This window comes from Ovis canadensis, chromosome 11 (assembly GCF_042477335.2).
Source record: "Ovis canadensis isolate MfBH-ARS-UI-01 breed Bighorn chromosome 11, ARS-UI_OviCan_v2, whole genome shotgun sequence".
Taxonomy (NCBI): domain Eukaryota; kingdom Metazoa; phylum Chordata; class Mammalia; order Artiodactyla; family Bovidae; genus Ovis; species Ovis canadensis.
This window is the reverse complement of record NC_091255.1, coordinates 31,906,980-31,920,752: the sequence shown is the minus strand read 5'-3', so window position 1 is coordinate 31,920,752 and position 13,773 is coordinate 31,906,980. Positions and strand designations below refer to the sequence as shown.

Here is a 13,773-nt window from a genome sequence, read left to right as displayed (position 1 = left end):
ACTCCCTCCAACATATTATTTGTAGACTTCTTTTTAAAAAAATTATTTTTTTGGCTGTGCGTCACTGCTACGTGCAGGCTTTGTCTAGTTGCAGAGAGCAAGGGCTACTCTACATTGCAGTGTTCTGTAGTTGGTAGTCGTGGGCTTAGTTGCTCCTCAGGAATGCAGGATCTTCCCAGGCCAGGAACTGACCCCATGTCCCCTGAATTGGCCAGTGGATTCTTAACTCCTGGACCACCAGGGAAGTCCTTTTTGTAGACTTTTTGATGATGACCATTCTGCCCAGTGGGAGGTCTCACTGCAGTTTTGATTAGCTTTTCTTTGATAATTAATGATGTTAAGTATCTTTTCATGTGCCTATTGGCCATCTGTATGTCTCGTTGGAGAAATGTCTATTTAGGTCTTTTGCCCCTTTTTTTGGGTTGGCTTTTTTTTTTTTTTTTACTTGTGTGAGCTGTTGTATATTTTGTAGATTAAGCTCTTACTCGTTGCATCATTTGCAGATATTTTCATTTTTTAATAGTTTCCTTTGCTGTATAAATGCTTATAAGTTTGATTAAGTCCTATTTGTTGATTTTGCTTTTATTTCTATTGCCTTGGGAGACTGACCTAAGAAAACATTGGTATGATTTGTGTCAGAGAATATTTTGCTTATGGTTTCTTATAGGAGTTTTATGGTGTCATGTCTTATATTTAAGTCTTTAAGCCATCTGGAGTTTATTTTTGTGTAAAGTGTAAGGGAGTGTTCTAACTTCTTTGATTCACATGCGCTGTCTTGCTTTCCCAAAACCACTTGCTGAAGAAACAAGTGGTTTTCTCCATTCTCTTGCTTCCTTTATTGAAGATTAATTGACCGTAGGTGTGTGGGTTTATTTCTGGGTTCTCTGTTCTGTTCCATTGATCTACATATCTGTTTTTGTGCCAATACCAGGCTATTTTGATTTATTGTAGCTTTGTAGTCTGACGTCTGTAGTCTGAAATCTGGGAGGGCAATGCCTCCAGCTCTGTTCTTTTTTTCTCATTGCTTTGGCAATGCTGGAATTGCTTTGGCCATTCTGGGTTATGGATCCATATAAATTTTAGGATTATTTGTCCTAGTTCTGTGAAAAATGTCCTGGGACACTTGATAGCGAGTCCCATTAAACCTATAGATTGCTTTGGCTAGTATGGCCATTTTAACAATATTAATTCTTCCAATCCATGAACGTGGCGTATCTTTCCATTTCTTTGACCCATCTTCAGTTTCCTTTATCAGTGCTTTATAGTTCTCAGCATATAAGTCTTCCACCTCTGGTAAGATTTATTCCTAAGTTTGTTTTTTTTTTTTTTTTTGGATGCAATTTTAAGAGGATTTTTTTTTCTGGTATTTCATTGTTAGTGTAAAGAAATGCAAAAAAAAAAAAAAGAAATGCAACAGCTTTCTGTGTGTTAATCTTGTGCTCTGCTACCTTGCTGAATGTATCAGGAATTTTTGTGTGGAGTCTTTAGGATTCTCTCTATATAGTTACAATGTTATCTGCATATAATGACACTTTTACCTCTTCCTTTCCCATGTGGATATGTTTTAAATTTCTTCTGATTGCTGTGGCCAGGACTTCCAATACTCTGTTGAATAGAACAGGTGAGAGAGGGCATCCTTCTTCCAGATTTTAGTGGGAAAGCTTTCAGCTTTTCACCATTGAGTATTATATTTGCTATGGCTTAGTCAAAAATAGCTTTTATTATGTTGAGATATATTCCCTCTATGGGCTTCGCTGGTGGCTCAACTGGGAAAGAATCTGCCTGCAATGCAGGAGACCCCAATTTGATTCCTGGGTCGGGGAAGATCCGCTGGAGAAGGGATAGGCTACCAACTCCAGAATTCTTGGGCTTCTCTGCTGCTCAGCCAGTAAAGAATCAGCCTGCAATGCGGGAGACCTGGGTTCAATCCCTAGGTTGCGAAGATCCCCTGGAGGAGGGCATGGCAACCCACTCCAGTATTCTTGCTTGGAGAATCACTATGGATGGAGGAGTCTGGCAGGCTGCAGTCCATGGGGTCACAGAGTCGGATGCGACTGAGTATGGCCCATACATTCCCTCTATACCCACGTTGGCAAGAGTGTTTACCTGAATAGATGTTATAGCAGGGGGGATTCTGATCACTCCAGGCTACATGGTCAGCTTGACGGTGGGGAATGGTCCCCTTGAGGGGCTTATTTATAAGGTCCTGGTCGCAGAGTTACTGGTGTCAGCTCGTTTCTTTACCTGGACAACGCTGAGTGATTTGACAGCAGGCCCTAATCCCCAGAAAGCTAGTGTCCTCTATACCAGACGACGTGCTGGTGACTGCAGCCCGATATCCGGAACTACGGGTGATAGGCCGGCCCCTGAGGTGGTGGCAGACAGACAGGAAGCTGCTGTTTAGCCCAGCTCTTTCCATCCATCACTGCATTTGGCCTCTCCTGCCACTACCTTCCTCCCCACTCCTGCGTGAAGCGGGCATCTGGAAGACAGTGCTCAGTGGGCAGGAGGAGCCAAGGCCAGAGGGGCAGGGTCCCTTCCCACTGGCTAGAGGGGCTGGGAGGTCTTGTAGATTCCCAGTTGAGCTCCAGCTCATCTGTAGCCAGTCAGGAGGGTGGGCGGGGACTCACATGCATCCAGAGGCTGGAGAGGCCATTGGTCAGGACTGCTGGCTCTGGGGTGAGGGTTCCCCCAAGGGTTCTCTCCAGGTACTTAAGAGTCTGGCTCTCACCTTCAACCAGTCCACCACCAGGGTCCCTCACTTCTGGAAATCCTGTTTTTTTCCACCATCCTGGCCTTGTGGAGCAGGTCCTCTTTAGCGTTCAGTCGTGGAGCTTGCAGAATTCCCCAGCACACACACTCACTGCCCAGTGCCAGCCCACAAATAGCCACCACAGCCTCAAACATTGCCAAATGCTGTGTTTATTGGTCTGTTACACTGAAGAGTATAGTTTCTGAGCCAAAAAACATACACACTCTGCTCCTCACAAAACCAGAGTCACTAAGGCAGGCACACAACGGCCACCATGCTTGGTGGAGGCCAAGGACTCACGGACGATGGATGGGCAATGGGGCAGGCTGCCCCTAAACAGGCTGTGCAGTGCCCGGGGCTGGGGTGACTGTGTGGGATGCAGAGGGGTTGCTGGGCTCTTTCCCATGTTTCTCAAACGCAGGAAGTCTCCAGACCTCAGTGATCACTGGGCAGGCCCAGCCCCTGTGGCAGAGCAGCCTCCTGACCCCAGAACAAGGACCATCCTGCGTGTACTGACGAGGGGGGCGCTGGGGACAACGAAGCAAGCGGTATGACTAGGCCTGCCTGGGGTCAGGAGCTGGGGCCCCCCTAGCACCTCTGTGAGTGAGGCTCCTCCAAGGGGGTTCCTGGGTCTCTAGCATTCTCGGCATCCTGAGAAGCATATGGAAGGAAGAGCGAGCCTTGCTTCTCGCCAAGAACAGGCTGGGGAGATCCAAGCACCCTCCCCTCCACCTCAGGAACTCAGCAGATGCAGGGGACAGATGGTGGGCTGCCTGGGGCTCCAGAGCCTGTTCCTGAGAGGAGGCTGTGAAAGGATCGCCTCCTTAAAAGAATCACCCTGGGGTTCCTATGCAGGTGCTTCTGCCACATTCCAGGTCGTTCTGCTGGCGAAAGCATCACTCACACACGGTTCAGGAATGCGTCTAACGCACGAAGCAGGAGCAGGGTGCTGAGCGACACTGCAGATACACGTGGGTGCACCGTGCAGGCTCACGGGGGTGGGGGGGGATGGTGTGCGGGGTCACCTCGGGTGGCCAGAGGCAGTGGCAGTGCTGCTAAGGTGGGCTGTTCCCACCAGGGCCCATATTGGGCTGTCCCGCAGTCTCGGGGGAGGCCTGGGATGCAGCCCAGGACACTCCTGCATCCAGGACACACACCCAAACTGGCAGCTGTTCCGCCTGCCCCCGTTGGGGCTGGTGTGTGCACAGGCACTGTGCCTGCAGAGGGACGCTCAGAAGAGATACAGCCCAGGGTCCCCCCAACCCACCCAGCTGGGGCGCAGGCAACCACAGCCCTAACTCTACAGGGCCCCAGTGAGGCCACGGGGAGCTGTCCAGGCTCAGTAGGCCAGTGGCAGTGGGGCTGTCCCCAGGAATTTGGGAGGGGAGTAGAGTAGGTGTCCCCCAAGGGCAGTCAGTCCCTGAGGCTGACGCCTCCCTTCCCAGCCCTGACCTCAGGGCTTTCTGGCCCTTGCATCGCCCTGCAGGGCCGGCACTGCCCGGAGTCGGATCCCAGGCTCACAAGCACTTTGTTAGAACACAGTGGGGCAGGCGCAGGGGCTGGGGGCTGGGGCAGTCTTGGCTGCACCGCCCCTGCACCTCGCTGTGTGGGGCCCCTGGCAGGGAGCCCAGGCTCTGGCGGGGCTGCCTCCTGGCCGCGGCCTCACTTGTTCTCTATGAGCGTCTGCACCTTGTGGACTAGGTCCCGGGCAATCCTCAGGATCTCCTGGGCGTCGTGATGCTCGGCCCGCTCTGCGGGAGACACGGATAGCTGAAGGCAGGTGGGGGCTGCAGTCTGGGAGGAGCCCGGGGTCCGCCCACCCGGCTGTATTTCCATCAGGACTCCTGACATTCCCTTATGGGCCGGGCCAGTATTCCTAAGACACCCCTTACCCTGCCCAGGCTGGGAGTGGAAGCGCCACTCAATAGCCATGCTGGGGCAGCCGGCACCGCTGAGTGGCTCCTACCGTTGAAGAACTTGATGATGTCGGTGAAGTCCATGTTGTTGTCGCGGATGATCTCTCGGTAGGCCTCCACCAGGGCCAGGGCGATGAACAGGACAAAGTGCTCCGAGGAGATGTGCCGGGCTGCCCAGATCACCTCCCATACAGCGAACACATCCTCGTACGGCAGCTCTGGGGGTGGCGAGGGGGCTGAGATGGCCTGGCCGCCACGGGTCGCCTCATGCCAAGACAGAGCTCCAGCGCCGTGGTCCCGGGATCGGTCCACCGTGGGAACCGGTGAAGAGGGCGGCTCCCAGGCAAGGCCCCGCCCTTCCTCTTATAGGTAGCGCGCGCTACCCAATCGCGCCACTGGAGCTGGGTAAGCCCCGCCCACCTTCGTGTAGTTCCTGCCCGGAGTCGCACCCGACTCCGGTACCCTGACCTTCTGCGGAGGCCACGTCACACTAGAGTAGCTCTAGTTCTATAGACTTTGGTGCTCAGGTAGACTTGTTTTGAAAACAGTTCTGAAAACCATTGCCTTTGGGTGACTTTTCAACCCCAGCTGCACTGTGGGTTGACCTGATGGCTTTTAAAGTCACCACACTTAGTTAAGTCAGGGTCTAGTTGAGGCCCAGCGCTCCTTGGAGGGATTCTACACTGCGGTGTGGGTTGAGAACCAGTGACCCTGGGGAGGTCCCACTGCCCCGACCCCAGGCCCGCCCTCCAGCCCGTCTCTTACCTCTCTTAAAATCCAGCAGGAACCAGCGGTAACAGAAGTAGAAGTGGGTGTAGTCTCCATTCTGATGCATGAGTTCAAACAGCTCTGAGTCCAGGATCTGGTTTAAATGGAGAAAGGGCGCTAGACTGAATGGTGCGGGCGCTTTCCCCAGCGCCCTGTACTCCCGACCCTCAGGGCCCTCGGGTGCCCCCCAGGCAGCTGCATCTGCCCCTCCTGTCTCCCTCCCAGGGCAGGGCTGCACCCTGCGGCCCCACCCATCTCTCTGGGATGTCCTCTCTGGAATGATGCCATTTTCTGGGTGATTTCATCATTGACCACACTACTCCCCAGAACGTTCACAAGCATAAGCATTCATATGCCAATATTCCTCTTTGACTGGTAAGGTTGAAAATGATGGGGTTTGGGGTTTTTATTTTTACTTATTTTTTAGTTCTACCAGTTTATTGCTACAGCCCATCTCCCTCCACCCTCATGCACACATGCTCAGTCATGTAACCCCATGGACTGCAGCCCTCCAGGCTCCTCTGTCCATGGACTTTTCCAGGCAAGAATACTGAGTGCGTTGCCATTTCCTTCTCCTGGTTTTTATTTTTTAATGAAAGAAACTAAGCTTATACATAAAACACATTTTGGGAGCACTCCCCAGCCTCCCGTGGGTAATGAACAAGCCCAGCACTGCCCCATCACTCGCCCCCGCTTGCTGCAGACCTCACCTGGATAAGGGAGCGCATGTTAGCAAAGTGGGCGTCCATGGCACCCCCATTGGGGAAGTTCTGGCTCATCCTCTTCATGAGGTGGCTGAAACAGCTGTAGGCCAGCTGGTCTGTGGGGGAGGTGGGTGTGAGGCTGGCAGGGAGGGGGGCAGAGCTGGCTCACATCCCCCCAATCCATGCAGACCACACCATCCCCCTGTTCCTTTCCCCAGCTTGGATCGGCCCAGGCCCAATCCCACTAGCCCTGCCTCACCATTGTCCAGGACGACCAGGAGAGGTGCCAGCAGGTCGCACATGCCCTGCACGTAGCCCACGTCCAGATGCTCCCACACGTAGCTGAAACACCACGGAGTCTCTGTGGCTATGCATTGTCCTCCCCTCCCCACAGGGACTCCTGGGGAGACGACCCCTAGAGCAGTCAGCTACGCAGAGGTCAGCCTTTCCTCCACCCTGAAGCACTGGAGTGCTATACTGAACCATCCATAGCCACTGTTCTCAAGGCGCTCGGGTAGAATGGACAAGCCATCACCACCCCCAATGTGCTGGTGGGGACCAGCTTGTAGCTTCCTGGAGAAGCATGGCTAAAGCTGAGATCTGAAAGGCCTCAAGAATGACAGGATGGGGGACACACAGACATAGGGAGCCGGTCATGAGACGGGGACAGGGCAGGGGAGCAGGGCGCTGCCGGACCTAATGTTGCACGGAGCAGGGTCCCCGCCTCCCGCCCAGCCCGGCCCCCAGTGGCACCTGCACATGACGTCTCGGAGCCGCTCGAGGTTGGGGGGTGTGAAGTACCAGTAGTTGCGGTCACATCGCTGCACGTCCTTGTCTATGCGATGCAGGTTTAAGGCCACGGTGTCCAGTAATTCTATCTGGAAGAGTGGAGGGCCCTCAGGGGTGAGTCAGGGGCCGAAGGTGATGCCCGAATAAAGGGACACAGAGAAGGCAGGGAGCCAAGGGCCTCGGAGCACTGAGTCCTGTGGCCCTGCTGAGGGAGGGGCTCGGTGCCCACCTCCAGGACAGTCCAGGCCACCCCACGGTCCGCCCCGGGGTCCCCAATTCCTGGGGAACAAGCACATACAGTGTAGGCAGCGGCGCACACGGCCGCGAGCTCCTCCCCGGCCTCCAGCTCGCCGGCCTGCAAGGCCTCCTGGCCGGGTTCTTGGGGCTCGGAGACCTGGGCTTTGGGGACCATCCCGGCGGAGCCTTCCTCCCCAGCACCGTCCTCCTCCTCAAAGCCCATCTGGCCCTCGTCTATGCTCGACTGGATGCCCGAGGTCACGGAGTAGTTGCGGGAGGAAGGCAGGCCCGAGTCTGGAGAGTCGAACTCCACTGACTGCTGCCCCACCATGGCTGTGCCCGTGGGCCCAGCCTCCGCCCCCGGCTCAGCCTCTGGTGTGGGGTCTTCAGGGCCCGGGGGCCTTGGAGGCTCCAGGTCATCCACAGAGATGAACACCTGTTGGAGAGGGGGGCGTGAAGACAGCGGGGCTCATGCCTGCCCTCCAGCACCACCCTCAGCTCAGCCTCTCTTCCAGGGTCAGAACCAAGAGGGACACAGAATTCTCCTCACATCCCCAACCCCACTCTATGGCTCCCTAGCACCCTTCCCAGGGGGGTGCCAAGCAACCCCCCAAGCCCTGACCCAGCCGACCAGGCTCTGGGAAAACATGAAAATGCCGTCTCCAGCCCCATCTGGCCTCACGTTGGTAAGAAAAAGTGTGAAGGGAAGAAGAGGGATGGAGGCCTGGACACTCGATGGCCAGTGTGAGTAAGTGATCCTCTACAAACACAGACGTCGTGGGCTGCCTCGGGCCGGGACAGCTTCCACAGTGTTGTGGTGTGGCCTCTGGGGCAGCCCAGGGACCTGGCAGACTGGAGGTGTTAGGAAAAACAAGTTCTTCTTTGTTTTCAGGACTGAGTGTGCAGTAGTAGAAAGTGAAAGTGAAGTCGCTCAGTCATGTCGGACTCTTTGCTACCCCATGGACTGTAGCCCGCCAGGCTCCTCTGTCCGTGGGATTTTCCAGGCAAGAATGCTGGAGTGGGTTGCCATTGTCTTCTCCAGGGGATCTTCCCAATGCAGGGATCGAACCCAGGTCTCCCGCACTGCGGGCAGATGCTTTAACCTCCGTGCCACCAGGGAAGCAGTAGTAGCAGGAAACCTCTCTAGCAAGTACCTCATCAGTTAGACTAGCTGAGGATAAGCTGAGGAGAAGGAAGAAGGAAAAAGAGACACGTTCTACTGATTGGGAATGGTCCACACACTCCCACAGACGAGTCACAAGGAAAAGAAGAGACATATGTGGATGGTTTTGTCTCCTTTTTCTATTTGGATTATGGAGGGAAGGGATACTTAAAAGGAGTTTTCACTTTGGGCAAGAAGTACGAAGTGCTGCTGGGTTAGTGCCTGCGAGAAAGGCTACTTGTGTCCACAAGCTAAGCAGCTGGGGCCCTGGTTCAGAGTCGGAGTTTAACAAAACCCACAGCAGACAGAGAATCTGTTCACAAACATGGGATTCAGACAAAGACCGTGGAAAGGAGAGGATGCCTTGGCAGTTATATTTAAGTCTTGCTCCAACTTGAGTTTTTGGTTAGTAGGAGTTAAGGAACAAGAATATACATTATCTAAAGAGGCAGTCTTTAAGAAAAAAAAAAAAAGTTAATAAAAGAATGTCCTGAAAACTGAAACTTTTCAGTTCTAGTTGGGCCCAGCAGCCATGGATTGGGATTTGATGTTCATCTAAAAGTCAGAGGGGATGTGGGAAGAACCACACAGGCTCTGCACTGGCTTCTCATGGCCAACTCTATGAGATGGGTCTGCTCCAAGTACACACACCCCCCCAGTCTCAGCTCTAGGAGAAGCCTCTATAATCAGAGGAGCTGAGAGGGGCCGCCGAGCCCCAGAGATGGGCAGAGAAGTCACTCATCCTGTCACTAGTGGACTTAGGGCTGGAACCCAGGGAGGCCCACTCCTAGCCTTGGGGTCTCTCTACAAAGAGGGAAAAGTGTTGAAGTATTAGTTGCTAAGTCGTGTCTGACTCTTTGCAACCCCATGGACTGCAGCCCGCCAGGCTCCTCTGTCCATGGAATTCTCCAGGCAAGAATACTGGAGTGGGTTGCCATTTCCTTCTCCAGGGGATCACATCTGGATCTCCTGTATTGCAAACAGACTCTTCACTGTCTGAGCCACCAGGGAAGCCCCAGAGAAGGAGGGCCTCCCTAATCCCCCATAAATCCACCCTCCTCTGCTAGCCTATTAGGACAGAACACAGTGCGCCATATCATTTATTCCTGCAACGAGCCAGAGGAGTGGGCAGCAGGGGGACCGTCATCCCATCTTTCAGTGGAAGGAAGCGAGTACACGGACACGTGGAGGCGTGCTCCAGGGCCCTGCTGCCCACTAGCACGAGCACCAGAGGTCAGGCCTGCAGTGCTGGCCGCCCCGCCCCCGGCCCCCAGGTCCCGTCGGGCTCACGTCATTGCTGATGGTGGAGTCTCGGTGGACAAGGCGCTGCACGTGGCTGTCGATGCTGCTGCCCGAGGAGAACTTGGTGAGTGTGGCCGGGTGAGCCTCCCGCTCCCGCTGCCTCACCACCACCTCGCAGGCCTTCCACTCCGCCAACACCCGCTGGTACCTCGCTGCCACCACTGTGTCCACCTGTGCTCAGACCACAGCGCGACCGTTGGGGGGAGGGGCGCACCGGGCCCCCTTTGGTGGCCGTCCTCCCAGGACAGCCAGAGACTCGGGCCGGGCCCGGGGTGAGGACGGTGGGGCCACTCTGCCCTGTTTCTTTCAGGCTGGGAAGAGACCAAGGTTTCTGAGGCACCCCCCGCCCCGGGTTCCCCTGGCCTGGCTCCCCGCCTGTGCCTCCGTCCTCCCCCTCACCTGCTCCATCTCCTTCTTGCTCATGCCAAACTTGTAGTGGCCAAGCAGGAACGGCCAGACGTCCTGGCGGATCTCATGCTCCACGCCTCCGTAGTAGACCTGCCGCAGCAGCTCCAGCTCCTTGTAGTTCTGAGGGACCCAGGGAGGCAAGACTGTGTGGGCCAGCCAGGCGCCCCCTGCGCCCTGGAGAGCCGGGGCCAGGGATGGTTTGGACGGCTCTGGGACCATCACATCCCAGCACCGCACCATAGCTGGACGAAGATCTACTTCAACCCCTCCAGGGCAGGAAAGGAGCCTGGAGAGAGGCAGAGGCGCTCCCCAGGGCAGTGGAGTCACACAGAAGCAGAGAGGACTCCCTGTCTGATCTTTTTCCCGTGGAGACCACAGGCCTGGTTGTACGAGACCCCACCATGACCCCTGTACTCCAAGGCCATCCGTCCTGGCCTGTCCCCTCCGAGCCTGCACCACGTTTCACCCGAATGCCCGTTTGGTCTGTGAAAGCCACTCACAGAGCACGGTGGTCAGCTCTCACTGCGGCCTCCTGCCCAGCCACCCCAGAGCCTGGTACCCCAGAGTGCGCACCTTTTCGTCCTTTTGATACTTGCTCCACACGTCCTTGGTGAGGCCCCCCAAGGCCCCTGGGGGCCGGGCGGGAGGGATGATGTTGTGATGCACCAGTGCTGACAGGTGGGTGCGCACCGTGGACAGGTGGCGGCAGTAGGCCAACCCTGCAGAGGGCGGAGGGGGAGCCGGGAGGCTGTGACCCTGTGTCCCGGTGCCCGCCCCCACCCTCGCCCCCTCCCCTGGCGGCCCCACCTCACCCCACACTCACAGCCGTAGAAGGCCCGGGACACGATCTGCCTCTTCATGCTCTCACACAGCAGCCTGAGGGGCAACCTGTGGGATCAGCCTGACTCAGGGCTGCTCCTCTGGCGGGAGGAGTGAGAAGGGAGGATCTTCGGGCTCAGGGGGCAGGTGAGGGGCTTGGGTGGTGCAGGGAGCAGGATCTACAGCCCGGGAACATGTCAAGGGCTCCCTGGCTTTGCCAACTACTCTGGGTAGAGCTGCTGGGGGCCCAGCCTGGTCCCCAACCACCCCAGGGATCTTGGCCAACTAACTTTGTGTTAGTACATCTTGGTGTCCTCGTGTATAAATGGAGAGAGCCATCTGAGGGTCAACAGGCGTAACAGGGTTAGGATGACGTCAGTGAAAGCATCAAGGGTGGGCACATGTCCCTCTCACAAATGCCATGCACACACTGTTCCTGGTAACACAGCAAATGCCCAGACACCTGCTGAAGCATCCTCAGACGTCAGCCTGAAGGCGGGATCCAGGTCCAACCTGGGAAGAGGAGCTCCAGATACCGAGCACCCGCCCGGTGCCAGGCACAGCTCTGGGCACTCATGTGCACTGTATACCTCACTCAGTGCTCACAGGCACCTTAGGGAACAGGGGGTATTATCAGCATTTCACAGATGAGGACACTGAGGCTCAGAAACATAGGAGCTCAGAGAGACTCAGTGACTTGGCAGAGCAACGTGGGGAACAAAAGTGAAATTAAAACCCAGGTACGTTCAACTCAAGACCATGTCAGGCAAGTGACACGGGCCCAGACCTACACATGCACTCGGGCACACAGGCCCACTCACCGGTCAGGTACACAGCTGCAGTGGCTGGGGGGCGCATAGGGGGAGCTGCTGGTGGAGCAGGAGAGGCAGGAGGAGCCCTGGCTGCACAGGGGCTGTAGGTGCCAGGCTGGCAGGCTGGGCCCAAAGCCCTGCATCTCGATCATGTCGCCAGCATCTGAGGGCAGGAAGGGGGCCATGGTCAGGGCCTGGCCGGTCTCCTCCCCCAAGCACCCTGCAGCATGCCCACCTCTGTGCCCAGAGCTGCAGCATGAAGTCGCCCTTTGGTGGAAAACCACAGGGGTGGTGCCTGCCTGGCCCAGGGTCCAGAGCCCAGAGATGGAGGTGGTGGAGAGAGAGAGAGGGTGCCTGACTCTTCCCACCTGGGCTTTCTGAGCGTGATACGGCACTTTCACTGAGTCATGGATGACTGTGCCTATCCTCTCGGTTGTGCTATGAGCGATGGGATAGACACTTGTTTTTCTAGACGGAGGAGAAAGAAAGGGAAGGAACAAGAAAATGCTGCCAGCTGGCTTGGCCTGCCAGGATTCAGCCTGGTCCTCTTAAGCAAACTCTTGGATTTGTAGGAAGATGCCTGGAACACTGCGATCTCTGAACATTCCCATGCCAGGAGTCTCCACTGATCAAAGTCCCTGAAGGACCCCTGAGCCACCAGTCCGGGTCCACAGACCTCATCCCTCTGAGGGTTCTAGACCTGGTGGCCAGTGGCTAAGGAGGAGCAGTGTGCCCTGCCTGGGCAGGTGCCCCTGCTGCCAGCTCAGCAGTGGGCGAGTTCTCTGTCCCTGCCCAGCCTGACTGCCATCGGCGCAGTGGCCTCCTGCAAACACATAGGTGAGCTGGCAGGAAGGGCAAAGCTCCCACACAGTTCCGCCACCCAGAAGAACGTGCTGCAGAAGACAGCTCCTTGGACATGTTTCCACCACCGCAGACCAAGCCTCCTCAGCCAGCCCAGCTAGTCTGAATCAGAACTCGAGATCTTTGAGGGCTTCAAGGGCCCACGTGGGGCAGGCACTGTTCATGGTGGGTGCGTGGCAGGCTGGGGACTCTGACGGTCCGGTGAGCCACAAAGATGAAGCAGAGTCATGAGGGCAGAAAGTGAAAGGACCAGGAAAAGACGCCGGGGGGAGGGAAAGGACCGAGAAGCCTGAAGAAGACAAGGAAAGAGAGAGAGGAAGAGTGCTGTGTGTGTGTGTGTGTGTGATAAAGAGACTTTGTTCAAGCAGTAGTTTCTTTCTGCACATTCAGCCTGGGCCCTGGGCTGCTGTGAGTCTGGGGAAGACTCCAGCTCTGGGCGTGCCCTGGCGAGCAGGAGTAAGCTGACCCCCTCCAGTCCCCTCAGAGGCGGCCCTGTCTGGGCCCTGGGGACTCTCTTTTCAGATCCATAGCTGGGATTTTTTGATATCTGGCCCTTCAGCTCCACCCAGAGGAAAATTAAGGGAACACACTGGGTGTGTGTGTGGGGGGCTGCGGCTCTGGGAGGGAGGGGTGCAAGCCATGCCTGAGATTCTGGGAAGAAGGAGGAGGGGACAAATACAGGTGGGATGGGGCAGGAGCCCAGATCAGGCCCCTGGGCAGGCAGGCAGGAGAGACGCCCATTGGTGAGGGGAGGCAGGGGAGGGTGGCAGAGGGCCCAGCCAGGTAGGCAGCAGGCAGCAGCAGGTGGGCAGGCAGGGTGTGGGGGTGTGCCAGGTATAGAAGGTGGGCACACAGGAAAACGAGCTCATGCCCAGAAAGCAGGGCCCAACCAAGGCAAGTGTCCTGGGTCAATGCTCTTCACCTTAATTCTCCAGGAAGGAGCTGAGCCAGCCAGCATTGAACACTGCATCTCTGAATTAACCCAGTGCAGACAGCCGGAGCTCTGTAGGGGTAGCAGGCTAGACGGGGAGGGTCTGCTGGGCCAGCTTTGACTCTGACTCTCTCCTCTGAGCATGAGGAAAGTTTGAAGCGAAACAATTAGGGTGGTTGAACCCCACAGCCCCTAAGATTCCGAGTGAAAGGTGCCTGGCCTGGAGCAGAATTAGAGTGAACAGCATCTCTGCTCGGTGGGGAGGCAGCCGGGGGAGGAGGGGGGGAAGGAGGGGGAGAGAGGGGAGGGTCT

General features: G+C 56.2%; 1 protein-coding gene across 3 annotated transcripts in view; it reads right to left on the bottom strand.

Moving 5' to 3' along the window:
* Positions 1 to 2,902: 2,902 nt before the first annotated feature.
* The window catches only part of SGSM2 (small G protein signaling modulator 2), a 37,752-nt gene continuing 26,881 nt past the window's right edge, over positions 2,903 to 13,773 (bottom strand). For 2 of the 3 annotated variants that reach the window (XM_069603037.1, XM_069603039.1), the window contains 12 exons: positions 11,679 to 11,832; positions 10,862 to 10,926; positions 10,612 to 10,757; positions 10,030 to 10,158; positions 9,619 to 9,801; positions 7,228 to 7,602; positions 6,894 to 7,018; positions 6,400 to 6,482; positions 6,147 to 6,256; positions 5,434 to 5,530; positions 4,719 to 4,886; positions 2,903 to 4,503 (listed from right to left, as the gene is read on the bottom strand). In XM_069603037.1, coding sequence (XP_069459138.1) covers positions 4,415 to 4,503; positions 4,719 to 4,886; positions 5,434 to 5,530; positions 6,147 to 6,256; positions 6,400 to 6,482; positions 6,894 to 7,018; positions 7,228 to 7,602; positions 9,619 to 9,801; positions 10,030 to 10,158; positions 10,612 to 10,757; positions 10,862 to 10,926; positions 11,679 to 11,832 — 1,724 coding nt within the window. In that variant the 3' untranslated portion in view covers positions 2,903 to 4,414. The remainder of the gene's footprint in view (positions 4,504 to 4,718; positions 4,887 to 5,433; positions 5,531 to 6,146; positions 6,257 to 6,399; positions 6,483 to 6,893; positions 7,019 to 7,227; positions 7,603 to 9,618; positions 9,802 to 10,029; positions 10,159 to 10,611; positions 10,758 to 10,861; positions 10,927 to 11,678; positions 11,833 to 13,773) is intronic. The other variant, XM_069603038.1, reaches the window with a different exon arrangement.